The 27435-nt window shown below is 44.8% G+C and overlaps 1 protein-coding gene across 14 annotated transcripts in view; it reads left to right on the top strand.

Annotated features, from left to right (window-relative positions):
- The window catches only part of LOC147730844 (myotubularin-related protein 9-like), a 180369-nt gene extending 155453 nt beyond the window's left edge, over positions 1–24916 (top strand). For all 14 annotated transcript variants that reach the window (XM_086955687.1, XM_086955685.1, XM_086955690.1 and 11 more), the window contains 3 exons: positions 18287–18507; positions 19290–19441; positions 24074–24916. In XM_086955687.1, the coding sequence (XP_086811813.1) occupies positions 18287–18507; positions 19290–19441; positions 24074–24222 (522 nt within the window). In that variant the 3' untranslated portion in view covers positions 24223–24916. The remainder of the gene's footprint in view (positions 1–18286; positions 18508–19289; positions 19442–24073) is intronic.
- The last annotated feature ends 2519 nt before the right edge of the window (positions 24917–27435 follow it).

The raw sequence follows: 27435 nt of genomic DNA, 5'->3' as shown, positions 1-27435 counted from the left end.
GCAGACTCTTCTCTTAGCGTCCGCTCTCTCCCCAGCAAGGCCGACTTACTCTCTGGGCCTGCGCGGGAGGGAAGACGCTACCGCTTCACCTTCCAGCTGACTCCTCCTCAGCACGATCACTCCCCCAAGACACTTCCTCCGCCTCTCGGGTAAAAGCCTCGCTTCACTGGGCCTGCGCGGGAGGGAAGTGGCGGTTCTGTGGCGCCGCCCATCTGACCCGCTGACAGGATCCCTGCTGGGCCTGCGCGGGAGGCAGACGCCTCGGAGCTATGCGGCCACCTTGGAGCTAATCAGCAGCTGCTCCCGCGGCACCTCTCACACAGTCTCCTCCCTATCTGAAAAGGGGGCGCAAATCCCACCCGGGCACCTCCAACTCCGATGCCGTTCAACAGGTCCCTGGCAGTCCCGTCCCTGGAAGGAGGGGGAAGTGGCTCTCGAACAGCGCTCCTCAGCGCAGGTAAGGGGACAGCTCTTTTCAGGTTTCAGATTGTTCAAGAAACGGGGGGTTGACAGAGGTTCACTGTTCCTTCTCTAAAGGGGGTTTCTCAGGGTCGGAAAAGAACGTCTCTTCTTACCGAGGGACATCAAGGGGGCAGTACTCTTGACACAGCATGAGCCCCAGCAGTCACTTAATTTGATTCAGGGAAAGCGTCAGTTACTCCTATTCTGTGGAGTTCCGAGGGCAGAATTCAATAAAGGTGTGTGTCTACACCGGGTCAGGTCTAAGGCCGGGGGTGATGACAGCAGAAAAGACACAACCCTTGAAGGAAGTCAACCCCCTACGTGTTCCACTCCCCTGACGCTTCAGCCTGCACTTCAGCTAGCTCTCTGATGACACAAAATGGCCGCCCAGGTGCTGACCTTATATACCCCTGGACCCAGGTCACTAGAATGGGCCAGAAGGTTCTACATCCCTCTCACTAGTCTATGGGCAAGTTCTTGAGGTAAAATTCTTTGGCAGTTGGAAGCCACCATTTTGTAAAGGATCACCTCACTACCACCTCCATTTTAAAAGAACACCTGTGCTTCGTCATGGTGTAAAAATAATGAGGCACCCAGAGCTCTAAGGACATCACCAATGAAAAGTATGGTGGACGAAAAGGGGGAAATAAAATGTAGGAGGCAGAAAGGGGAGGAAAAGAAAAAAAACAAAAGATAGGAGGGACCAACCAAAGGGCTAACAGGTCTAACAGTAGTTTACTAATAAAAGGAATGCTATTGCCTATTAATATTGCGCTTAAGACATGTGCCTGATTCTATTAATATGGTGACATCCTGATAACACCATTAGGCATGCCTTCTATTTACTGACATCCCTTACAGTATGTTACATTGACACTGTCTAACCTGTGATAGTTATTATTAATGTGGTGCCCCTTCCTTAGTAAAGCCAGTAGGCCTGCCTTATTTATATTGACACCTCCTAATATTTTGATGTTGCATCTGGTATAGGTTGGGCGAGGGTGTGATTATGGAACTCAGGACCAATAGTGGTGTCATGTGATATGAGGGTGCCACCACCTGATTACATATTTGTAATTTAATGCATAGTATTTAATAATATCAGTATAATGAAAGTACATTTTGTTTTTAAAGGGAATGACTTGACACTAATTTACTGGGTGTTGTTGTTGAGTCTCAGTAAATTGGAATTGCTTCCTCACACCATCTCCCTTGAGTAGGTCTTTGACTGACTGATATGCTTCGCTACCCTGAGAGAGTTAAGTGCTACAATGGGGTATGTGGTTCCCTGTATTAAGACAATTGTGGACCAATTACTCGTGAAGTACTTTCATGCTTTGCAACAAATAACCCAATTTCTTACTTTAACTGTAATTCATTGAGCCAGTCATAGTCACATTGCAGACATATTTTCCCACTATGTCCCTAGATCATAGACGAGATTTACTGTGGTAAAGGAGGACACCATCCACGTACATGGATAACACATTCCATGCTCTTTACCAGCAACGGCTCACTGTTTAGGGTGAAAGGGCCATGCCCCCCCTTATTTTCCCCCTAATTATTATAACAATACCTTTTATAACATCCAGTAAAAAAAATTCCATAAAGCCGGCTGCTGGTACAAACTTCATCTGCTTCGTTCACACTTCATTTGTTATCTGGAGCATCTGCGCAGCAATCTCGCCAGACTGTCAATCAAAAACTGCGGGGCTGAGGAGGTCACAGACCTGGAGTCTGTGATATCATCTGTCCGAAAAAGCAACAGCCATCGGCACTAGGCTCCGCCCACTGAGGGTGTACTTGAAAAGTTTAATCCTGGGCACTTCAGATTTAAGCCCTGAAACACCAGGGGAAACACTAGGGGTAGGTGGAATTTGAGTAGTCGCACTTCGGAAAGCTGTGCAAAACGGTAAAAAATCTCCGCGAGCACACGGAGTGCCAGGAACATGCTGAATTGCTTGTTCCGCTCGTTCGCAATGCTTTTTTCCTGCTTTTTTCCTGTTCGCAAACGGTGTGCTCGGGGTAAATATCTTGCGAACACGCATTTTGAAAGCGCAAACAAGCAAAAAATTCCGCGAAGCCGCTGATCGTGGGATTTTGGGCAATTCTGCGTTCTCCGCGGAATGCAAAATTACCCAAATTCCGCACACGGAACGGAATTTACCACCCAGGCCTAGGAAACACATCAGCCAGTAAATGAAGTCATGTCACTCCACCCTTTCACATGTCGTCACACTTGTGAAAAGGTGGAGCAAAGGCTTCAGACCGGAAGCTCAAGACTGGCACTGGTGTAGTGCGTTCTATTTTAGCGCACATTCTAAGTTGACTCTCTGTACATGCACCAGCTCTCAGCTTCCAATATTCCGTTCAGTACCAACAGTGCAACAGACCGTGAATTGGCTTTTAATCATCAGACCCTCCAGGATTTCGTGATTTTGAGGTTTACAGCGAAATCGTCACTTTTCTAAAAATGCAGCAATTTTTACAAAAGTGCCCTCGAAATCGGCACTTTTCTAAAAATGCCCCGATTTTTACAAAAGTGCCAGCGAAATCCAGATGTCCATTGCTGCATCCGTGCTGCCTGTGACTTTGGACCATTTCCATGAACATGGTAGTTTCTTTTTCTTTAAATAATACATCTGAGTCCCCTTAGATTTAATCTGCAGGTAAAGATTTATTATTTTTTTTAGAATTCACAGACTTTTCCAAGAGAACTGGTGGAAAAGTGTGGTGTATTTCCAATTACGCCCATGCAAAAGCAATTCTATCTACATATATGTAGTGAAAAATCGTGCTTGTGAAAATGCCTTCAGATTAATTGGACTTATTAACTTTTTTCTCCATGTGGAAAACATCTTTCTGTGAGGAAAAAACCCATTGTTGCGCTGTGATATATTATGAGTATTAGCAGGGCTTTAAGTGCGATGAAAATACGGGGGGTCTCTCAAAGGGGCGTGGCCAATGTAATTAAGGGCGTGGCTTTAAAACACTTACGCTAAAAATCTGTGCTTAGCATAGTGTGCCGCCGACTTGTATTTTGCTGTTTCTTCCATTGCAGTCAGATATATGATACAACAAGTAACATCATACCTACAACAAGTCAGGACTTTTGGCTTTGTCAATGGTTATTAGTTGGATAAGATAAATAATTTGCAACTATGGCTTGTTACATATAATATTGAAAAAGCTTCCGCTTAAAGCCCTGGTGACACCACAATGTTGCTGCTCTTGCGTTTCAAGAAGAGAAGGGAGAAATCCAGAAAGAAAAGGACTCTTTAAAGGATTTCCCTCCACCACAATGCTCACCTGGCATGACGTCAGTAACTTCTCCACTAGTCAGACCCTCCAAGATTTTGCGATTTTGCAATTTCGCGGTTTACCGCGAAATTGGAACTTATGTAAAAATGCCGCAATTTTTACAAAAGTGGCCACTAAGATATCTGTGTTTCTTGTAGGAAAAACTGCCAAATATAATGCTGCAAATTTGCCACTAAATTTCCATTTTTGTGCCGCTAAATTTGCTAATCCATGCCGCTATATCTTAGGGGGTCTGAATCATGTTACAAAGCTAAGCCATTTCTGTAACGTTTACGTACAGGCCATGGTGCATGAGACTGGTCACTGATGAGAGAGGTAAGAAAGAGAAAGGAGGCAAGCAAAGTAATTGTAAGAAAAGTGAGGCAATACGAGATTCTTTTAAATGTTATGTACGTTCATAATTTGTTTAGCTCACACCACCTTAATTGGAAGCAAAGATGTTGAAGAAGAAAGCCAGAGAGGAAAACCAAGCAAAGTGTGTGATTTGTGCAACAGAGTTATAAATAGAAAAGACATAGGGTTAGACAAGTGAGATGAGGAAATTTGGATTAATAAGGGGGGAGACAGGTGGAAAGTTGAGCAAATTTAACTAGAAAGATGTTAACACGGAAGATGAAGCATGGTGTTGCATATTCTTGCTTGTAGTGGCAGGAATCCCGCTTCCATTCTCAGATTTCACACTTGACCCTTTGTGTGATCCTGGGATAACTTCCCAATGTGTGGCAGTTTCTTTTCGTCCCCAAATAAGGAGGGTTAACAAGTTAAACCTCTAGTGCAAAGGGAAATCCATGCACCTACATTATACATGTTTGGCAGTATGTAATAAGGAAAGCACGATGCCATTTAAAAAAACGTTGGCAGATGTTCAATTCATACATATATTAATCGTGCTGCTCTTCCCATGCACAGTACTTATGTATGATTGAAGGGAGCTTATAAATCACGTTTTGCTTTCTTTTGTAGTGCGAACAATAACAAAGTTTAAATCTTTTAAAGCTAAATTCCCGTCCTTTGCCCACTGAATGTATTAGCCGCAGGGCCTTGTGTGTGGCAGTTTCCATCACATTTACTTGCATATCAATTTTAATAGCGCTCAATGTGCATGGCTACCATTAGGAGTGCTGCTAATATTCTAATATATTTCTGTTTCTTGACAATCACGGTTTCCACTCTTCTAGAGTCCTTGAGATTCAGCTGATAAGATAGTCTTGTGGATTCATATGTTGTTGATTTGAGTATGTCACAGAGTCGATTTATCATCACACTAGAAAGCACCTTCCCAGAACTTGCCCGATTCACATAGGTAAACTTAGAACTGAAATCTAAACTTCGACTTCAGGTCTAAGTTAACTTTTGTGAATCAGACCTGAGATTTTGCAGGTAATTTTTCAAATTTTTGTCTGAAAAGAGGTTGTGTACCTTTGGCTGTTTTTCAACTCCTCTTCATATTTTATTTACAATGGGGCTGATGGTTTTAATTCTCATACATTCCTAGATTTTCTACTTTCTACTTTTTTATTTGATGTTTTATCTCAGCTCTTGCAAAACAGAGTAATATTTTATTATTGGCCTCCTGTGATAGTTTACCTTTTCTCATACAATGTTAATAAATCTAAACAACAATTTATAGGTGGACCTTTTGGCATTGTTCATTCTGATCTATGCCCGCTCCATTAAGCCTCAATGGAGACACCAAGTTTCAATTTTCCACATTCAGCTCTTACCTGGTGTTTGCAGCTCTGGGGCAGTAAGACTCTCTTGGCAAATCTTTAGAAGTGCCTGTAAAACCCATTGGGCTTTTATTAGGTCTATGCGCTGATCGCGTAAGCGAGACTTATTGTAGCCGGGTTGTAGAGAGCGGTGTGTGGTAGCCTCGCTACCGACTGCAACACTGTCACCATGTCTGTAGAAATGATAACCAGTGCTTTGCAGCTGGCCCGGCCGTCATCGCTCGCGCTCTGCTCTCCTGCCCCTACACCTTATGTTTGCTCACGTCCTACCGCAGCGGAGCAGTGCTGGTGCTCGGGGCTTGCGGAACATTGGATTATCCCGGATTACTCTAGATTACCGGTGAGAGGGACTTGTTTTTTACACCAGCGGGGTTGTATGTCTTCCTGTATACTTAGACTAATAGTACTGGAGGCAGAAAGGACAGAATGATGGAGCCCACATTCGCAAACTTGGATATCTGTAGCTGTTACAATCACTGCTAATGTAGAATTAGAACAGAACCCATTGGTTCGTACTAGTTCCAGCTGTGCTGTGGCAGAGATTGCTGGCATCCCACTGAAGCAAGTAAACATTGCATCCGGTCTTTGTGATATAAGCCGGAACTAATTAAGTGCAGGCACTCAAACTGTATTTTTGTTGCTTTGGTGACTTCTTAGTACTTCAGCAAACAGCTAGGTGCTGGGTGGAATACTTGAAATAATCTCAGCCACTGCTGATCACTTTAGACCATTGTTTTTAATCCACTATGTCACTCTAGGCAAAGAGGACGTGTATGCAGATCCGTTTTGGACCTGTTCCAATGGGAACAGTCCAGCCCAGACTGCCAGGTGTACAGTGCCCTTCTGATTGAAACACAATCAACCCCATAGCTTGATGCTGTGGCACAGTGAGCATGGGACCCGCATCTTGGCATACCTGTTACTCTTAGTGTGGCCATGGTAACGAACAACAAAAAGATAGAAGGAATGCTTTGCATTCTGGACCATCATTTGAGGGATCTGAGGTTGCATGTGGGCATTATGATAGACAGGGATGCAGCCTGAGTAATTACCAGTGACAGAGATTAATTCAGAACCCACCACTTTTTTGTTTTCCTCAGTGCAGCTCTAAAAGTGACAGGCATGCCCAGCAGTGGATCCCATTCTCACTGTACCACAGAACCCAAGCGGAATCTCCCTGATGATGCCTAAGTAAGGCCAGGAAGCTCATTTGTCTGAGAAAAAAGATGCCAAAATAAAGAAAAGCTGCCCTACATTTACCATATAGCACAGCAACGAGCACTCAAAAGTATCTTATTTAATTATTTGGCCCTTTCTTCTATCTCCATTCCCACCTAGCCAAAATCTCCCAGTGAGACACTCATAAGGGCTGTCACCTTGCTGCTTCTGTTTACTGCAACACCCTCTTCTTGGGACTACCAGTGCGGGCAATCAAAAGGATCTTCTTGGCTTTCCTCAAGATTTATGTTCAAAGTAAAGCCTTTGCCGTTTTTATGAAGAAGCAATGTTTTCGTCTCAAAATACCAGCCTTTCATTTTTAGTAAATACATTTTCAGTCTCAAAATACCAGCTTATCATTTTCATCAAATACTCAGATGTACTGCTGCCACATATGAACATGAACTGGCTTCCAGGTATCATCATCATCATGTGTCAGGGATGCCCATCACATGCCAGCGATGTCCACCATTGTGGCCACAAAATTGTCAAGAATGGCTTCAGTTTGTTAATGATGGAAAGTGTTACTCCAAGGTTAGTCAGCATTGTTCCAGGTGTGGGTATTGTGTTCCCAAGCATGCCTACAATATGCCAAGAATTACCACCATCATGCCTGGCTCGGCCAGCATTAAGGCAGATCTGGGCAGCATCTCGTTAAAGATGCACACAATTACCACTAATAGACCACAGCGACCCCAATGATGCCAAGGATATTCACAATAGGGCACACATTTCTACATTAAACCTTGGCAACCATTAGGCTTTGGGGGTTCTTCGTCAAGTCAAGGTTTCCCAAAATATGCAGAGAACGTTCACTCTTTCTGTGTTTGTGCCATGCTAGAGGTGTTTTGCATCTGAAGTGGGGTACCAGCTACCCAAAATCATGATGCTGGGGTTCAGTGGGTGGATACTAGAGAGAGGCACTGTTAGAAGGACACAACAGACACCAGGGGCGCTCAGTCACACAGTGACACACATGTTCGCATATACATAGCCACACGCATTCAGACGTGTGCACACGCAAACACACTCGGACAAAGGCACACTCAGCCCTGCATCAGAGTATTCAAGATATTTTTGATACTTTGCTTTCTGCCTCCCAGTACTCAGTTACTAGATGTTTGGCTCTTTTTCTAGCTCTTACATCAAGTTCCTGCATCTTTTTTCTTATCCCTGATGGCATTTTAAAAAGACAAACCCTAACTCAAACACTCCGTAAAAAACATTTGCAATGCAATAGGTCTCGCATTTATGACAGTTTGAGCTATTGACATTGCAAATAACAATGCCTTTTATTTTTGTTTTCGTTTTAACAACAAATATAAAAGGCATTGTCATTTACAATGCTAATAGCTTAAACTCGGGTTAATTGCGAGACCTATTGCATTGTAAATGGTTGTTATTTTAGAAACCGTGTTGGAAAATCTACCGTTAACCACATTTTTTTAAAGAAATTCTCTGGGGCAGACTCCCCACACCCCTTTATTACTTTTCCTCTCATTTATGATTTTATTTTGTGACTCTCCACTTTCAGACTTCACCAGCCGCCACTGCTTTACACATGAAAATAAAACATATTCTTAGTACAATACTTAGTTTACACCTCGCCAGATTATTATTCAGATTTTACAATAGCCAAATTTATTTTATATTTCATAACATTACTCAGTCTATCTCCCTGTGATTCAACAGTGCCATATTGAAATTCCGAGCAGAGTAAACGCACTTAAACAATGTCCCTTCCCTTCTTTTGGCAAACTTCTGCTAAAAAAGCTTAGCAGGTATTGTTTCCTCGGCCCCTTCAACCTCTATTTAAAATAGAAAACAATCATATTGGCACAAACCCCCTCCCACTGCCTGGCCAATGAAAAGCAAAGGACTGCAGCTTACCTTTTATTTAAACCTATGTTATGAAATATAGTCTAAGTGGGATCTACAATGAAAAAAACATAATGCCCATGGGCACTCCTCTTTCAGCATCATGTCATTAATATGGGTGGGATATGCACGCCAAAAACCAACTGCAAAATGTTTATTGTATCTTTTTTCCTCCATTGACTTAAGTAACCCATGACAGATTCAATCCCCCTTCACTTGTTCTTAATTCTCAGAGCATGAACTTTTTTCATCCAAATGTTATAACTAGGGATGGGCAAAATATTCAGGCCAAATTTGAAACGGGTGATATATATTCCCCTTTTTTCATCCTTGTGGAGTCAGATGAGGTTCCGCCTACAGAATATTAAAAGCCCCAAAGCCTAACAACACGGATGCTTTAAGGAGCTCTGTGATGAGCCGTGAGATGTATTTACCATTTAATGGTAACTGCATTAAGGCGAATACATTGCATGGACCCCTGACGGTGCTACTGAGAACAACTTTCCCAGCAGGGAAGTCGGTGTGCAGCACTTGTCTGCAGGGTCCGCTTGGCGCTGAGTTGGCAAGCCAAGCCCCTTCCCCTGCTGGAAACTTGCATGCGTGCACTGTCTGGGACGTGGCAGTGTAGATAATGTAATGCGATTAACATTAAGGTCATTTCATTGCCTATACCGTCACATTTCCAGATCCACCCTTTACCACATGGAACGAGGATTTCTTGCACTACAGCATTCAGCGGCCTTCCTGTTTTTAGGTTGAGCCTGGGCAGCCATGCGCTGCTCAGCAGGCTTTGCTGTATTGGTGGATGGAATCCCTGCCTATATTTGTCATCAGCTTATGTCATTGTCCTTTAAAATACTGGCTTCTGATTCATTAATAGGCTTGTTAGTCCCTCCTTAGTGCCGCCTTGTCTTCTTTCAACCTCCCATGAGAACCGGCCCTTTTACTTCGGTTGTTGCACAGTGAGTCTTTTTTGAGTCTGTAAGCACTATTTTCTTTAAATAGTTTCTCCTATTGCAGGCACGGGATGCTTTCCTGCAACATTCAGCGCGCCAGGTACGCTTTCACTTTCTAAGCCACCTGGGACAATGGTGGCCGCTTCTTTGAACAGGTCTCGCATTTACAAGAGTTTGAGCTATTGGCATTGTACAGGACTATGCCTTTTATTTATGTGTTAATTGTCAAAACATATAAATAAAAAGCATAGTCATTTACAACGCCAATAGCTTAAACTCTTGCAAATGCGAGACCTATTGCATTGCAAATACTTGTTTAAAATCCAGGGCAAGCAGTTGTGAAACCAGCAGGAAGGGGTGGAATTGCTCTAAGTTTTGCATCCGCTTACTGCGCTTAAAATAAAAACAAACCGGCATCTCCCTACCAATAGTGATAACAGTCCATTACAGTGAAAATGAATGTTGTAGTTTCTTCTATGAAATGTATAGTGCAGTTGATTGCATATGATGTAAGTCTGTGGTCCCCTAAGGAGGTCACAGTGCTCATATGACCCTCAGCCTGCGACCTCGAACTATATACCCACTGTGACCTTCCTTGGGGCTCATAGGCTTACACTGTGTACTTTAACTACAGTCCGTGCGTCCTATATATGTACATATCAAATACCACCAAATACTTTATAGTATACCAAAACAACTGCCTTTTCATATAGATTGGGCAATTATTCATTTGCCCCCACCTCAGTAGCTTCACATTTATACACATGCCCTGAGGCCATTAAGTGTGCAGGAGTCGCCGGTGATGCCTGGTGTTTCCTCAGTAGTATCCTTCATGCAGGTGTACGTGAAATAATGTCAGATTCCATGGCTTTCTTGGTGTGCGGGTGAGTGACAAAGGGGCTCTTCATATTTTCCAAAGCATCTTGGTCCTGTCATACACTCTGTTGTGTGACCATCTGAGATCTCTATAATGATCCAGGAACGAAAGCAGTTCTGATCTAGCTGTCGCGGCGCACACTCTAATATTGACTTATTGAGTCGAGGAGTGTGCATGCACTCTGAGCCACCCGTAGCCCGTCTTAAGGAGACGGTCATCATACATGCACAACAAACTGCACCTGGGATGGACTGCCACACCCGGTTGTAAAAAGGACATTTCTAAAGCACTCTTTACCTGCTTCATCCTGTGAAAAGAACACAGGCCTGGTCTATAGTTCTAGCCAGAAGAACATCTGCAGAATACACTCACTGAACCTCTGTGTTGAGTATAAATGATGAAGAGGAACACATGGTAGGATCATGTAACATAGTACAAGTTAAAAGTAAGCAGGCGTGATCACGCTTGATGATGTACACACATCATCAGTCAGGAGATCAGCTCCGCATGTGCACATTACAGGACAAGTATGAATGAAACACCCTACATCATCTCCCTTTTATAATGAACAACAAACAATTTAAGCGTGCATAAGAATCTTTAAACCCGGTGGGCATGTAAACATTGTGTGCTGCTCTGGAGTCACTCTGCCCACTTGTGTCAGATGCACAAGGAGGGGAGTCATCATGAAACTGCAAAGAAATATCATCATGTATAGCATCAGTAGCAATTTCTCTTACAAATTCAAAATGTGTTAAATTTCAGGGAACCTGCTGTTGAACTATGCCTGTAGATAAATCTTCACTTTCCACATTAAACCAGCTTTCGAATTCCAACTTTTGTATTTACAAATGTCACAGCTTGCTCAGGTGTCAACTTAATCAAAACTCTTTTGAACAACCACCCCATACCTTGTAAGAAAAGAACACCTTTAGAGACCTTTTCGACTGGAATTGGTTCAGAGTATATAGATTCTAACTGTTAGACTTGCCTTTTTTCAGCAGGTTTATCCCAAGACATTTTAATTTTTGGCCTCCTGTTTTTGACCCTATTTTCATTGGTTTTAGGACTTTGGGCACTTTACCACTGATATGCAGTGCTAAAGTGCATTTGCTCTCCATGTAAATTGTGTTTATAGATTGGTGTTTCCATATTTGGCTTATATGATTTACTACTAAGTCCCTAGTACAGTGCGCTGTGTGTGCCCAGGGCCTGTAAATGAAATGCTGCTAGTGGGCCTGCAGCACCAATTGTGCCACCCACAAAAGCCTCTTCTCATAACGTTCTCAGACCAGTGCAGTGTCTGCGCACAGTTTTTACTGCCATGTCAACCTTGCAAGTGCACCCTCTTGCCAGTCCCTAACCTTTCCTTTTATTACATGTGAGTCACCCCTAAGGTAGTCTCAATGTACCCTATGGGCTGGTGCAGTGTATGTGAAAGGTAGGACATGTACTGGTGTGTGTGGCATGTCCTGGTAGTCACATACAGTGTATATAGTTTTTCAGTATTGAAAGGCTATCTGTCCCATAGGATAGAATGGGAGCTACTGTATAGCATTTTACAGTATAATTTCCCATGGGGACAAGCTAGGTAAGTGGAGTTTAGTATGCATGAACTCAGGATTTAAAAATACATCTTTTAGTAAAGATGATTTTTATATCGTGTATTTGAAAATACCACTTTTAGAAAGATTGTATTTTCTTGCGTAGCCATCCTATTTGCCTCTGCTGGTTTGTGTATTGACTGTCTAGTTTTGGAGTGACAGGGGCTGGGGATGTGCATTCACTGCAGAGAGCCACTGGGGGGGTTGAAATGCGTCCTGCCTTTCCTGGATGACTCAGAGCTGGGCTGAAAAGACCTGGGCTGCATTTAAGGTAGTTGGAGGAGTTTCACGAGCACCTGAATAGGGCTGGTCTGCATTTAAAGTGGTGGGAGGAGATTTCCCTTGCACCCGAATGGGCCCTGTCTCCACCTCCATCCAGGAAGCTGGGCCAGAGAGGACAGAACTGGTATGGCCTGAGCTGAGAGACTTTTGCCACAAGACAACAAATAAAAATGTGGTATAAATATTGGGGCCCAGACCCCAGAACTTTAGATTACTGCTCAACTAAGAAACCTGCCAGGAAGAAGAGCTGGAAGAGCTGCCAGGAAGAGTACTGCCCCTTTGCTGGGTTGTCCGGAAATTGCGGCTTCTGTCTTGGGCAGGGAAAGGACTGGACTCTTTTTTCTGCATTCAAAGTAACTCCAGGGGCTTGATTTAGAGCTTGCCTCCTATTGGAAGTCGCAGGGAAATGAAAGACTTCTACATCTTCTGGGTACCGGCTTCTGGAACTGGATGTATCCGCTGCTACAGAGAAAAAGGTCACCCAATGCCGTCAACGCCGCCGCTGCGGGCTCCATGACCTGAAGGCACTGCAGAGGGCACCACAGCACTTCGCATTGCAACCCTGGTCTCACTGACGCTGCCACCGAGCTGCTGCGTGCACCGTGACCTGTGGGCACTGCACTTCGCACCACCATGCTTCACACTGCCGCCTTGGTATCCATGATGCCGCCACCATGGTTCGAGGGCACCACTTGTTGGTTACTCAGCGCACCGCTCCGTCCTGCACCACAGCCTTGGACCACGGACACCAGCGCCATCGACTTCAGATCGTTAACCGACGCCACTGCCTGCATCACAACTTGTGGGCCCCGCACAACATATTGCCCCATCTTGCACCGCAGCCTTGGGTCCAGCAACAACAGTGCTTCAGCAGCGACGACGACGCTGCTTGCACCGTGTCCTACCAGCACCGCCACAAGCACTGCATCTCTTCGCACTGCAGCCCTGGTCTTGCCGACACTGCTGGCCGGCCGTCACCGAGCCGCTGCCTGCACCTAGACCTGAGGGCCCCGCACAGCTGAACTTCACACAGCAGCCCGATGCCTGCCGGCGCTCCTGACGTCAAACTCACAGAATTTTCGTCCTGCAAAGCGTGTGACTTCAAGGGCCCCACGACTCTTGCACCAACACCAGCTCTTCGGACGAGAGGTCGCTAACGCCCTGGATTTCTAAAAGGTACTGTTTTGCGGGTCTTCCCGACTTCGTATCTAGCCTGCGATGTCTCGGTCAGCTAGAACTGTTTAGATTTGTTTGCTCAATCAATCAATCAATCAATCAAAGCATTTATATAGCGCACTACTCACCCAGAGGGTCTCAAGGCGCTAGGGGAGGGGGGTCCGCTACTGCTCGAACAGCCAGGTCTTGAGTTGCTTCCTGAAGGCGAGGTGGTCCTGGGTCAGGCGGAGGTGGGTCGGGAGGGAGTTCCATGTCTTGGCGGGGAGGTAGGAGAAGGACCGTCCCCCTGTGGTGGCTCTTCGGATGCGGGGGACGGTGGCGAGGGCGTGGCCGGTCGATCGAAGCTGGCGTTTGGGAGCGTAGAAGTTGAGGCGGCTGTTGCTCCAGGGCTATCACGATGCCGTGATAGCTCTGGAGCGAGCTATCAACTTCAAGAAACTGTATATAAAGCCTATTTTTTCTTGTTCGGTATTGTGGATTACTGTTGTTGGATTTTTATCATTTTGGTCTTGTTTTACACAGATACACACTTTACACATTGCCTCTGAATTAAGCCTGACTGCTCGTGCCAAGCTACCAAGTGGGTGAGCAGGGGTTATTTTAGACGTGTAATCCTCTTAGGTTGGTTTATTCTGCCTGGTTTAGGTGCAGACCCTAGCCAACCTGAAAAACCATTACTAAAACTCCCTTTTTAGGTCTCGCCTACGCAGCTCGCATTCACTGCATAAGAGACCTTTAGCTGTCGTTTAGCTCTTTTTCGAAGCACATACTCGTGCTTGTGGCGGCATACACCTTGCGGGAATGCGCAGGGGCAAGCCACAAGCACGAGTATGTGCTTTGAAAAAGAGCAGACTGCGAGCGCATGCACACACGCACGCACCACTCCCGGGCCAACAAACACAAGATTGCAGTGCCAGCAGTGTGTCTTTCTTTTCACTCGTGCATTGCTTTTGTTTTACTTTAAATAAAGCACTAAAATTAATTACATGTTTTTGGCATTGATAACTTTTAAAAGTTCTCGCAGCACACAATTCGCTGGTATGTAACTTTTTAGATTACATAACACTTGAACTTTTCTTTTCACTCGTGCACAGCTTTTGTTTTACTTTAAATAAAGCACTAAAACTAATCACATGCTTTTGGCGTTGATAACTTTTAAAAGCCCTCGCAGAGCACAAATCGCAGGTATGTAACTTTTTAGATTACATAACGCTTGAACTTTAGCAAAACGCTAAACTTTATTTTTGGGTGTGACTTCTTGCATTCTAGGTACTTTCACTTTATCAAACAACTATGCTTTTCTACAATATATGCTTTATTGCATGCCACAACACTTTCACTTTAACAAATTGCAGGGCTTCCTTTTCCTCCCTACACACGCCTACCAAAAAGTCTATTACCGGTGAAAGCACAAGAAGCTTGACAAGGTGTGTTTTTTTGTTGCAGTTTTATAAAAAGCGTACTCGACCCTAAGGTATTAGAGCGCTTTAAAGGAAATCTAACTACATTACACAAGGGCGGTAGGCATGGCAAGATTTAGCCCAGAATTACGGGATCTTAAGCCAACGACGAAACTAGAACCCGGTTTCTTAGTTCCAAAGTCGGCAGCTCTGGTTGTTACATCACCTTCTTTTCCTATATACTATCCAATATTCAATATATAAATATTATGCAGTGGTAATTACATATTAGGATTACTACAGCTGTATGTGTTACTTAAACGGGCGCTCCATTTCTCAAGAGTGGCAATGTAATCAAGGTCGTCAGCCTAGCTGGTGAAATTGGTTAGTCAGTCTTTTGGCAAGCTCTTCATCCAACATGGCGCCTACCATAACTCAAGACCTCAGATTACTTCCAAATGCTCTCACTCTGGCAGTTTCATAGAAACAGATCACGCCCACTACCGGGTTCGACCGCCACCTGTCAGGTGTCAACAGGATGCCGCGAATGGGAGACTGGAGATGCCGAGAGTGAGACCCTGCTCTCACTTCTGAAGTGTGCTTGGTGCTGCTGGCTGGCATCAGCAATGCTGAATATTTAACGGTTGGTTATCAGCTCCTTCCTTAGATCAGCTGCTCATCGTGAAAAATAATTTAATGACCCAGCAGTTAAGCTCTTGCCTGGTAGTTGCATCACTAATGCACCCATTACAATGTGAACACCACTAGGATAATCGTTCAATTTACTTTGCTTCCAGTGGTATTAAGATGTTCATTTTGGTAATAAGTCACGTGGGTCTGCAGTCAAATTATTTCACTTAGAAGCTTGGCCGGTTTGGAGTGTCTGGGATAGGTGCGAAGTCAGTGGGGTTGGTGGCAGTTATCATGCACGTGTACAGCAAGGGCATCTGTGGCACTCTATATGGCAGAAACAATCTGATACAATTAGGCGATAGGATTAGGGTGAATAGTAAGAATGTAGTGAGAAGGAATAATGAGAGGTGGGTAGAACCAGTGTTTTAAATGGACTGGTACTGTTTCAGGTTTCAAGTTTATTTTATTTTGCTTGACTAATTAAAGCTATTGCAAATTATGTTAAACAGCATAATTAGATATAGTTTCAACGATTTTTTAAATATTGTTATAAATCCATATCACATATAACAAGCATTGGCATAGTCAATAGGTCTTGCCTTTGTGACCTTATAAGTATTCAGCCATGCAACAGTTTATGTTGTTGCACCAAAGATATTGTGCTGCATAACTAAATACTTATAAGGTCCCAAAAGTGAGACCTATTGGCTATGCCATGCTTGTTAACCTTGTAAGGATGTCTAACCAAAAATCAAAACATTTTGTACCATGAGTGCTGGACTGTTCCCATGAGGCACAGGGTCAGACTGATTTGCATATGGCCATGTCTGAACTGGGGTGGAGGAGTGAGCTTAAGAACGGTGATGGATTAAACCCAGATCAGTTGACTGGGGGTGAGGCATTGTATTGTCAATGCTTCCATCGTCCCCTTTGGTTTTTCTTTGTTTACCATGAGTTGCATCATAATATAGTTTATGTTTCACTTGTGCAGCCTCCACTTTGTTTGACCATTTTGGTAATAGTACAACAACAAAGTTTGTCTTTATGAAAGGTGTCTTTTAACCAATTTGGACACACATCTGACTTTGGATTTCTTTTCCTTAACAGTAAAGACTGAGCTATGCCTGTAGTAGAGTGTGGGGTCTGGTGATATGCCCAAACCTTCTGTTTCTGTTTCAGAAAAATATCAACTGGAACCCCCAGTTGCCAAAGCAGATTGCACACCCTCTTTCAATAATCTATTTACTCTCTCAACTAAACCATTAGAGGTTGGAGAATATAAAGCTACCTTAAGCTGTCTAATGTGGTGTTTATCAACAAACCCCTTCATCTGTGTTGACCAAAGGGTGTATCATAGTCGGTCTAGAGTTCCCTGGGGGGGGTGGGGGTCCTTCACAATTAAATATATTGCCTAACTTTTCATTACTGACGAAGTGCTTGTATTAGTAACACACTCAAAGAAAATCCACTTCGAAAAGTGATCAACTAAAACTATTAGGAACCCTTTGTCAAAACATAGCAAGGGAAATGGACCTCTCAAATATGCAGGAGCCCTCTGGCCGCAGGTCCACCCTCCATGAAACTGCAACCTCTAACACAGTACAAGTTGAAAGTAAGCAGCATGCTGGATCACGCTTGATGATGTACACACATCATCAGTCGTGTGATCACGTCAGCGAGTGCACATCACAGGACAAGTAAGAATGAAGCACCCTACACTCCGCGAACCGAAGGTGCAGCACATTCACTAACGGTCTGCTTTGTTTCACATCCTTAGTTTCAATCTCTTCCCGACAAGTCACATTACACTCCCCCCTCTTGTGTCTAACAAACATACCCATTGGTGGAGAAGTGTGGCTCACTGGTTAGAGGAGGCAGACCTGGAAGCAGAGGTCAGCCTGGGACCAGGGTTCAATTCCCGGCTCGGCGGGGTCTTGAGTCCTAAAATGTCCATGGACTCGACAATTCTCGCTCCGGTGCCTACTCGATTCATGGGTTCACACTCTGCGACTCTGGGCAATAGCTTACTTAATCTCCACAACGGCCCCTCGTGGCGGGATGCCTGGCTTTCACCTTGTGGATACCCTGCCGGGGTTATCTCACAGGGGAATACCAGGACGGGTTCCCTAAGCAAGTGCTTAGAAACCGCTTGGTGATTTGCGCTATATAAATTCCTGTACATTTACATTTACATTCTGTCAACAGCCTTGTATGAGTCTCTCTTCGCATGTGCTTGAGCGCCAAGGGAATCCCAAAGAGCCTCTAAGGCAGTGTAGTGTTGTACTGAGGACATTTCACTTATTTACAGATACACTGGGCACCTCTTGGTAATTCTGACTGATGCCTGAGCTGCCTGGCGGTACACCTATCACCAGAGTTAGGGAGTCTGTTTTTAGCTCTGCGCTGCTCTGGGGCTGACTGCCTTAGAATCTGGCCCACCTCAAAGTTCCATCTGCCTCTCCTCTGGCACACAGCACCCACGTCCTATAACCTGCACTCCACATCCAATCGGAACTCTCGTCTTGCAGTCACTGTAGATGACCTCCCTCTGGGATTTGTCCAATTTACATAACCCCTGACTGCAGGCCACATTGAGGGGAAGCACCTGTAGGGATATTTCATACACGCTGACTTGTAATAGGCATGTTAGAACTAAGCTGTCCTCCGTAGAAGCAGCAAACGTCAGAGCTGCTGGAGTGGTGCCGACAGGTTTCAGCCCCTGACTCTGGATGTCTCTTTGTTTCCTCAGGCCGGACACCCCTTCCAGCTCCGCTGTGCCCGCTCGGCCTATGCCCACTCACGGGTGAAGCAGGAGGCGCCTACCTTCCTCATCTTCCTGGACTGCTGCTGGCAGCTGGGGCGGCAGTTCCCCTTCTCCTTGGAATTCAACGAAAGCTTACTCAGCACCCTCTTCCAGCATGCTTACTCCTCCGAGTATGGCACCTTCTTGTGCAACAACGAGAAGGAAAGGTAAGGCTGCATCCTCACGCATGGAGTGCTGGGTCTTTTGAGTATCCGCACAGGAGGGAGTCACAGGCACGGAGCCTCTTTGAGTGCTGGGCATCAGCACAGAGAGTAGTGGGTGTCACTGATGATCTTACAAAGCTGGTAGTGGGTAGCATTCGGAAGCCACACAGAACAGGAACTAGTATGGAGCAGCTCCTGAGGGTCTCAGGTGGCACAGGGTACCTGCAGAAGTTAGCAGATGGCACTAGATATCTGCGCTGATAGGGTTGTGGGTATCCCGAGAGTTTATCAGCTGAAACTGGTATACCTCAAGCTAGTACTGGGTGGTACCTGGTTTCTGCAAAGGGTATTAAGTGAGACTAGTGTACATGATGTCTCAGTGATAAGCAAGTGATACTGGTGATTGGATTACAAAGGCTGTCTGGTCGAACTAGCTGCTGCTTTCAAAGTAGAAGCCAATGGATGCCAGAGTCTAGTGTTTGACCTATTGAGATGTAGAGTCAGTGTACCACGAATGAAGAGCTGATTGGCCTGTTCTGGTTAGTAGGGCACTGGAGGAACATTGCTACGGGCTCCAGTGCAGCAATGACAGGATTGATGCCCGTCAATACGGATGGGCTGGCATGGTCCTGCGGATACCTCCAGGAGGTGGCATGAAGTGTTCTGATACTGAAACGCTCAGGTGGTGCGATTGATGTGCTGTAGCATCAAGGGAGTGGGACTGACATCCTGTGATGATGGGGAGGTGGAATGACATGCCAGTAAAACACGTTTTGTCCCCACAGAGGTCTGTGCGCAGTAAAGGAAAAGACGCATTCACTGTGGCCTTTCCTGAACCAGTCGAGTGAGGGGAACACGCACCGGAACCCCCTGTACGAGTGGAACCCTCTGGTGATCTGGCCGTCCGTGGAGCCGCAGAGCCTGCAGCTCTGGCAGGGTATGTATGTTACGTCTCATCCCAATAAGTTCTTCACATTAGATTGACACTCACTGAAAGGTCACAGCCAGTGTAGGTCCTTGTACAAAGAAGCAATATTTTATGGGTTATTAATTAATATTTTGCACTGGTCACTGATTTCAGTGGCCCCTTCAAGCTGTTAGGTGTTTTGAAGCCTCTAATGATGGGTAAACGACCGGGAGCTGAACACCCAAACCCTCAATCTGAATCCATTTTCTCCTCTTTGCTTTTTTGTGCTGTCGGAATCAAGACGTTATTTTATAACAACGAGTGAGAAAATCATTGAGTATTTCCCATCAAAGGCTATATTGAATCAATGCAATCCTAAAGAAACCAGGCATGAGGAAACAGTCTGTTTTCTCAGGCAATATCCCTTACTTCAGGGGTGTACTCCTAAACACCAATGGTTTCTGGCTCTTTCATTAAAAAGGATGGTAAACCCTCAACCACTTAGAGTGGCAGGTTTCGGCATCAGGACTTTCCTCTCCGGGACCTAAATATTTTTGGAGAGCGGAGCTGCGCCAAATTTGGCAGCGCCTTGCTCCGACGTTTTCAAAATGCAAGGATGCACTGTATTTACTACAATACGACACACCCCTGTGTTTTCCCCAACCCTGGTGCTAAAATTAGATGCCTAGCGCCAACGCAGGCACCCTTGCATCATAGGGTGCCTGCTTTGCAGGGAATGATACCTTCCTGCACATAAACAATCCACACTGGCTATTTGTTACTTCTATTTATGTTTAGCTTTCATCATGAAACAGTCCATACTACTAGCAGGGTAATTAAAAACATATACATACATCCAGGGCACACAGACAATACTCTACAAATGTATTGACAACTTACTTCTTCTAATTCAGAAAACAATCCTTCAATGTAATATTGAGATAGAAACATAGGGCCTTATTTAGAGTTTGGCAGATGGGTTACTTCGTCACAAATGTGGCAGATGTTCCGTCCACCGTGTTACATGTGCATGTAGCCCACGGTACTTGTAATATTGTGAGCCGGATGTCGGTCATGTTTTGATGTAATATCCAATCTGTCAGACTCTAAAGAAGACCCATAGTCTCAATGACTCACAAAAATAATATACAAAATCATGAAAAAGTACAGCAGTTTTATTTAGTTACTGAAATGTGTGTGGTGCTGACAATATGACAACTGTATAGGAGTGCTGGGAATACCTGTACACAGTAAGCTTTAAGTAGGAGGATGGTTCTGCCCAGTTTCATATAGATTTGAGAAGTTATCATGGACAGATACAATGTGGTGTGAAGAACTCAGCAACCAGTTAGGGTAGTGCAGCAATTCTCAATTTGGCAACCGCTTATTAGACTCAGACTGTTGAAATCCAAAAAAGAAACGATGTTGCATAAGGTTCGTTTTCTTGATTGTTTTTATCCACTCAGTTTAAAACAGCTGACATCACAGAGGGGTGTAGTCAGGACCACAGTTTCATAAGAGCAACTGGTGATTACTGGTTTACATTTTAATTCTGCCTATTTTCATTGCTTGTCATCTGCAACAGTAAATGCTGTACACGCCACCATGTGATCAACAAGTTTTCCTTCTTCTTGCTTCTTCAATACTCTATCTTCTGTTTTCAGGTCCACCAGCCCAGTCAAGTTAGCTCCCACTCTCTTAAGGTGCGGGTGGGCGTTTTGCGTTTTGAGAGTCCTGACAACAGTAGGGAAGAGTTAGGAGTAAAGTGCTGAGAGTTAAGAAGAAAAGATAGTTGAGGGAGAAGGTTTGAGGGACGAACTTCATACAACAGGAGAAACAGACAATGGAGGTCTGTGGCCTATGATTTCGCCCCACAGTCAAGACACAGAGGACAGACAGGGAGAAGTAAGAAAAGGGTATGGGATTTCCACCCTCTAAAGGGAAACAAGGGATCTATGTGCTCATGCACTACAGATAAAGGATCCAACATTGTCCTAAGGTTTCATAATCTGACCACCTTGAGGTCTTTCTGTCCTCTAGATTCTCTCTGAGAGTGGCTTTCCGCACGGAGCCAGGTGCCCAACCTCCTAATCTTCCACACCCCTTTAGTGGTCTCTCAGTAAGGTAGGGAAATGGGTGCCTTAGCCTCCTGTTCTGATACAGGACACTTACCATCCCAAATATACAACCCTTGCACCAGTTGTAGGTTCTTAAAGACAATTACAGGAGTCTTTCTTCAGCATGTTTCCAACAGCTAACCTATCAGGCAGTTCTGATAGACCCTCAGGGTATCCACTCAAGGATCCATGAACGACACAATTTCCTCACTAAAAAGGGGGACTGGGGTATTTTTGAAACATTTCATCTTGCTGCAAACCTCTGTCTTAGATGAAAAGTATGCTCTTGCAAGTTATCTTGTGCCATGTCAGGTCGTCCTCCACCAGACAACAAGATGAGCTCATTGACGAGGAGGAGTTTCACAGGAAGATCTCTCCAACCTATATTTCCCCCCAGGTTTGGAGGTGCTTCAAAAGGAAGCATTCTCACTGGTGATCTTGTAATGCTCACTGCAACTCTGATATATTTTCTTTGGGCTTATCTCAGAGAAGAACAAAATCATGATGCCCCTTTGCCTCAGAGCCCAGTCACTCAGCATCATTCTACATAGATCTCTCATAGAATCTGGCGAGTGTTGAGTGTTACACTACAAACAGCTTTAGCCTCCATCCCCCACTACCCAGAGACACCAGCCCTGGTTCTTTAGGAGCCATGGTAGAAGAGGAACCCAGTAGTGGCTATCTGAGTAGTGGATAAAACTCTAGGAAAGTGTCTTGTAATGGGGGACTTGTCCCCACATTTACAACAACCATCTTTGGGATTGCTTTGGGTATACTTGCCCCTTGAAACATCCTTCTGGCTCTAACAAAACAACAGATTCCACTTTGGCATCTCCTCCTCTGGAGTATTGCCAATTACTTTAGGTAGTCAAGGAATGTGTCTGGTCATGCTGCTAGAAACTCGTCTCCCTCCTAATTTTGTCAACCTTAAACTCGGTCTCTTCTGACCCAGTCTATTTGTCACTCAGTGGGCAATCAAGAATGGCAGTTGTAAAATTCCTGTATGCCCCATACATCAATGACTCATACTAAACACCATTTTACTGTGTACTTATGACGTTTTTCATGCAATGGGCATGGGTAAGCCAGACATCTGCACAATACATCTGCCATGCAATAACTCTTCTGGTCTCATCATTCAGGTCCATTAGGGCTTTGGTGCCCCCGACGGATGGACAATCCTTCCCACCCCCAAGTTCTAAGAGGATACTGGGGCGAGATGTTTGCAGCAGCTACAGGAGCTGGGGTAGCCTTCATTGCCTCCTCACGCTCTATATTTTTTGTCATTTGCAAGCGTCTGAAGAAGCCTGTCTTGCTCTGGGTGCTGAGAAAGTTCTTGGTCATAGACAATCTGTGTATTGGCAGTTATGATTGTTTACCACTCTGTCCCAGAGCCTACGGTACTTTTATGGGATAGTGAAGACTGCATTTATCTATTTTACTCTCTTGACAAAGTGAATTTGACTAGTCAAGAGATGTATTCTAGGAGGTGGTTTTAGATTTAGCCTGTCAGTGACTGGTTACATACATCCTCTACAGATGGTGAAGGAACCCATGGAACTATCTTACCCCCATCAGTTTCCAGAGGAACCCTGTTTGTATCATGTGCCCTAGTTTCAATCAGCATAAGATTTGAGAATTGTAGGATGAGAAGGCAGTGGTAATTCAGAGGTGTGAGACCAGACCATCGGAGGATCTGATGATCTTGGGTTTTGAAGGCTCTGTCTTCATCAGCCTAAGGAAGATGAGGGCAGTGAACTCTGAGATGATTAACCCCACAATGAATTGTTCCTTCATAGGACTGGGTGCACTTCAGGATGGCAGCGAAGAAGCCCATGCACAGCCACTGCAGCTAATAGCTATTGGGAAAAAGATGATGGGAGGCTGTGACCTCATGACTCAAAGCACTGAGGGCCTCATTTATGAAAAGTGATGCATCGCTGTGTGAAAACAGTGATGCGTCACTTTTCCTTGCGTCCTCCTAGCGACATGCTGGATGCGTCATATTTACTGTATGACGCATCATGTTGCAAGGAGTTACAGATACGTCAGTATTTCTGAGGTATCTGTAGGCACAAAAATTACGCATTGCTGGAGTGTGTCACGAAAGTGACACAACTCTATCAATGGGTCCTTTCACATGGGAAAGTCCCATTTCAAATGTGCCTTTGTCAGTCTTACGCCTGCTGTGAGGCAGGCGTAAGATATTGACGCATGTGCGTCCTAGAAGTGGCGCAGTGAAATCTCAGCGATTTCACTGTGTCACTTCTACAAGGCTTACTTGAGTCAGAAATCCCACCCTGCAAACATTATAACTGGCGCAGGCATAATGTGGTACAGGGGTTTACAAAGTGACGCATCTACCTAGATGCGTCACTTTGTAAATATGACGCAACATGGTGCATTTTTTACCCTGCTGGTGCGTCAAAAAAAGTGACCCACTGGCAGCGCAATAGTGACTTAAGGGCTCATAAATAAGCCCCTGACTGCTTATATGTGGCTTTGATATTATATAGTAAATTGCTCCTTTGTTTCCTTCCTGCAGGTTTTTTTCTTCACTGGATCTGTCCCATGGATCATTTGTCTGACGTCGATTCAGAAATTTGCAGCCTAGTGAACTCGAGCCATGATCTAATTGAGTCACCAGAAGACTGCGTCTGTGACAAGCGACTGATCTCAGACCTGACACATTGAGTTCTGGAAGATGAGAGGGGAAATTCAAACTTGGCCATCATGTACTTTCTAGCCTGGAACCCTTAACTAGAAAAGCTTCTGAACTCACAAAGCTCCCGCCATAAGGAAGGGAGTGCACAGTGGTGTGGTTAGTTCTGAACAATCCTCCGTGTGTCTCACCTAGAGCGGTGAAAAAGAGGTCAAGGGACATTTGTAAAGGTCACATGTCAAAGGGGACTAAACTAAGACAATATTAAGAAGGATTCACACCTGCAAAGCACCCTCAACTTGATTGAAAGTCCAAGAAAGGTGAGGCAGGCCTGAGTGTCGCGCTTTGATAAGGCCTGAGCCGTGCCGGGTCTCGAATAGAAACAGGGAGGTTTGAGAACCCCTACTTCCAAAAGGGCCCACTACGACTTTGGCTGCAGCTCATACCCTTACAGTACTGGCTGCAGAGACAAAGAAAAGAACAGGTCCATATTAATATCCTGCTGCTGCCTGGGAGCTCTCAGGTCTAGCCTCATCTCTGGGACACAGGTCCAACCTCAGGGATGGAGGAAACCCCACTTTTCTTTGTATGCACCAGAACATTATTGCATTCCAGCATTAAATTACTAGTTGCAGCACTGTAAACCTGTTTCGCATGGAAACTGTGTACAGGAATGTTATATACATTGCAATAAATTGCACATTTTGTGATGTATTTTACCATTTTCCATCCTCTGTTGTTGTGCCTGTTCATTACTCTTAAATCACACCCTGGCAAGCAAGTCTCCAGATGATCATATATAACACTTACTAAAGAAGGTTACCTGCGTTTGAGCACACCCATTTTACAGTGGTGAGAATTGAAGCCCGGTCATGTGTCCAAGCTGCTCAAGATCAGTAAAAGTCCATGGGGAGATGCTCATGTCGCCTGACCTGGCTGTAAATCATGTACTACGATTTGTGGTATCCCCCTGCTGTCAAGGCCAGACTGGCCATATTGGGCAATGGGCTTTTGCCTGGGAGACTGAAAGGGTGGGGGCCGGGTTTGTTAGTTGGGGCCGGTTTTATAGCAGTTTTAAAAGCATTGCAAAGTTCTGGTATGTCCAGCAGTTTTCAGGCAACAATAAAAGTGTCACAGTCACTCTGGTGATTAATGTGGCGAGAGATGGGAGTTTAGTCTTGTGGCAGTTTTGACTCTTCTAAGGCAGCACAGCGGGTTAATATGCCTGCTGCAAAGAACGTGCACTATGCCTATCAAAGAACAGAATTTTATGTGCATAGCTCAGTGGGTTACTGCTTTTGTCACAGAGGTTCTTTTTTTACTGTGCAGTTCATACGTTACAATCGTAATCTAGCACAGTGAGCTATGAACTGCCATCAAAGAGCTGTATGCAAACTCCATGGTACAGGTTAGAATGTTGTTTTCCCCCAGTCTGTCAATGTCCTAATGTTGCTAAAAAGGTTTGTTTAGGTAGAAATTCAATCTTATAAATAAGGTCAACTCTAACCACTGTGCTACGCAAACAAATGATGGACGGAATGCTGAATAAATCATACATTCACCCAAAGTCAAGAGATCTGGATTAAATCCATCATTCTTTTGCTCACCATGCCACCCCAGTTTACACACAACAATATGCAAATCAGCCTTGACCCTGTGCCTCATGGGAACAGTCCAGACCAAACTGCAAAGCCAGGTCCTCCCTGGGCAGGAAACAAGCATACTGAGCCAGTCTAGCTTGATTCTAGTGGTACAGTGAGCAAGGGACCCTCGTCTGGGCATACCCATCCCACTTACGGTGAAAAGTGCTACGCAAAGAAATGATGGACAGAATGCTGAATAAATCATACATTCACCCCCAGTCAAGAGATCTGGGTTAAATCCATTGTTCTTTTGCTCACCAAGCTACCCCAGTTTAGACACAGCCATATGCAAATCAGCCTTGACCCTGTACCTCATGGGAACAGTCCAGACCGAACTGCCAAGCCAGGTCCTTCCTGGAGCGGAAACAAGCATCCTGGGACCAGTTTCTGGGTATGACCCTTCATCAGTGTGTCATGTTCTGAATCCATCCTAAGTGTGTGCATCTCCAGACTAAGGGCTCGAAAAAATTGCTTATCAGTATGGATGGCGTTAATCCTACACCTTGCAGTCTCCTTTGCCTTATGTAACATTTTGTAGACACTGATATATACACACGTATGTATGAATAATTGTCTCTGTATGTGTGTATGATGTAAAGTGCTCCGGCAGCCTACACTGGTATGAAAGGTGCTATAAAAACAAATGAAATACATGTGAGAAAGGGGCTGTGGCGAGATGAGGGCCACTGTTGGAGGTTAATATTGAGGGAATCATTGAAGAGCCCCGACAAAGATTATTGTATCCTTTTATACAGTAAGGTAATCATTTGTTATGCTTTAAAAGCTAATAGAATTGAATATATAATTAATGACAAATGTGTGGTAGAATGCACCATTTTCCCCTGAATTTTCTTGGGGGAGAAAACCCCAAAGCCCCTCATTGTAGTGATCAGGCTTGCTTGCTGCACTCACTATGCACTGTATGAGGCTTGGTCTGACACAATTAGCAAAGAATGCTTTCGGTTCCCAGTCCAGCCCTGCCTACTATGCATTGAATGCTAGGATAAATGAACACCCAAGAGACTCAGACCTTACCGCTGAAGCTCCGCTCTCAGTCTATGTCACCAGGAATTAGATGTATATCCTCATTTCCACTTAAAATCGCAGGACTGGCTTACTACTACTGTTTTCTCTGTGAATATTGGGGCTGGGAGGGATTACTGTTCTACGTTCACTCCTCAACTATTTGGAAACGTATTTGTGGGGCTTGCCGTAATTTGGGCAAGTGGGGAGAGGTACACTACAGACGTGACAGTTGCTGGTCTTCGCACGCACCAGGGACTTTGAGGCATAGATGGATGGAGAGCTTCAACAGAGGACACCAGCAGACTTTGGCCCTCTTCCACCCTTCACCGGCTCCAGCTTCAGAGTACAATGCGCTCTTCTGCCAGCTGCTGTGAATCTCTTAACCACATGGCTGCTAGGCGTTTTCCCGTCCTGCGCTGAAAAACCAAAAGGACCATTATTCATGACGAGCTGGCCTTGTCATCCGCGCACGGCAGGTAAGAGCCATGACGAGCCCAGCTCGTCATTAGCTTCAAAGGGGTTAAGGATAGTGCACCTGCCCTTCCCTCACCTGGTGATGCAGTCGCCCTGCTGGCT

Source organism: Lissotriton vulgaris, chromosome 2_1 (genome assembly GCF_964263255.1).
Source record: "Lissotriton vulgaris chromosome 2_1, aLisVul1.2, whole genome shotgun sequence".
NCBI classification, from domain to species: Eukaryota; Metazoa; Chordata; class Amphibia; order Caudata; family Salamandridae; genus Lissotriton; species Lissotriton vulgaris.
The sequence above is the reverse complement of the archived record's forward strand: the minus strand, read 5'-3'. Positions and strand labels throughout refer to the sequence as shown.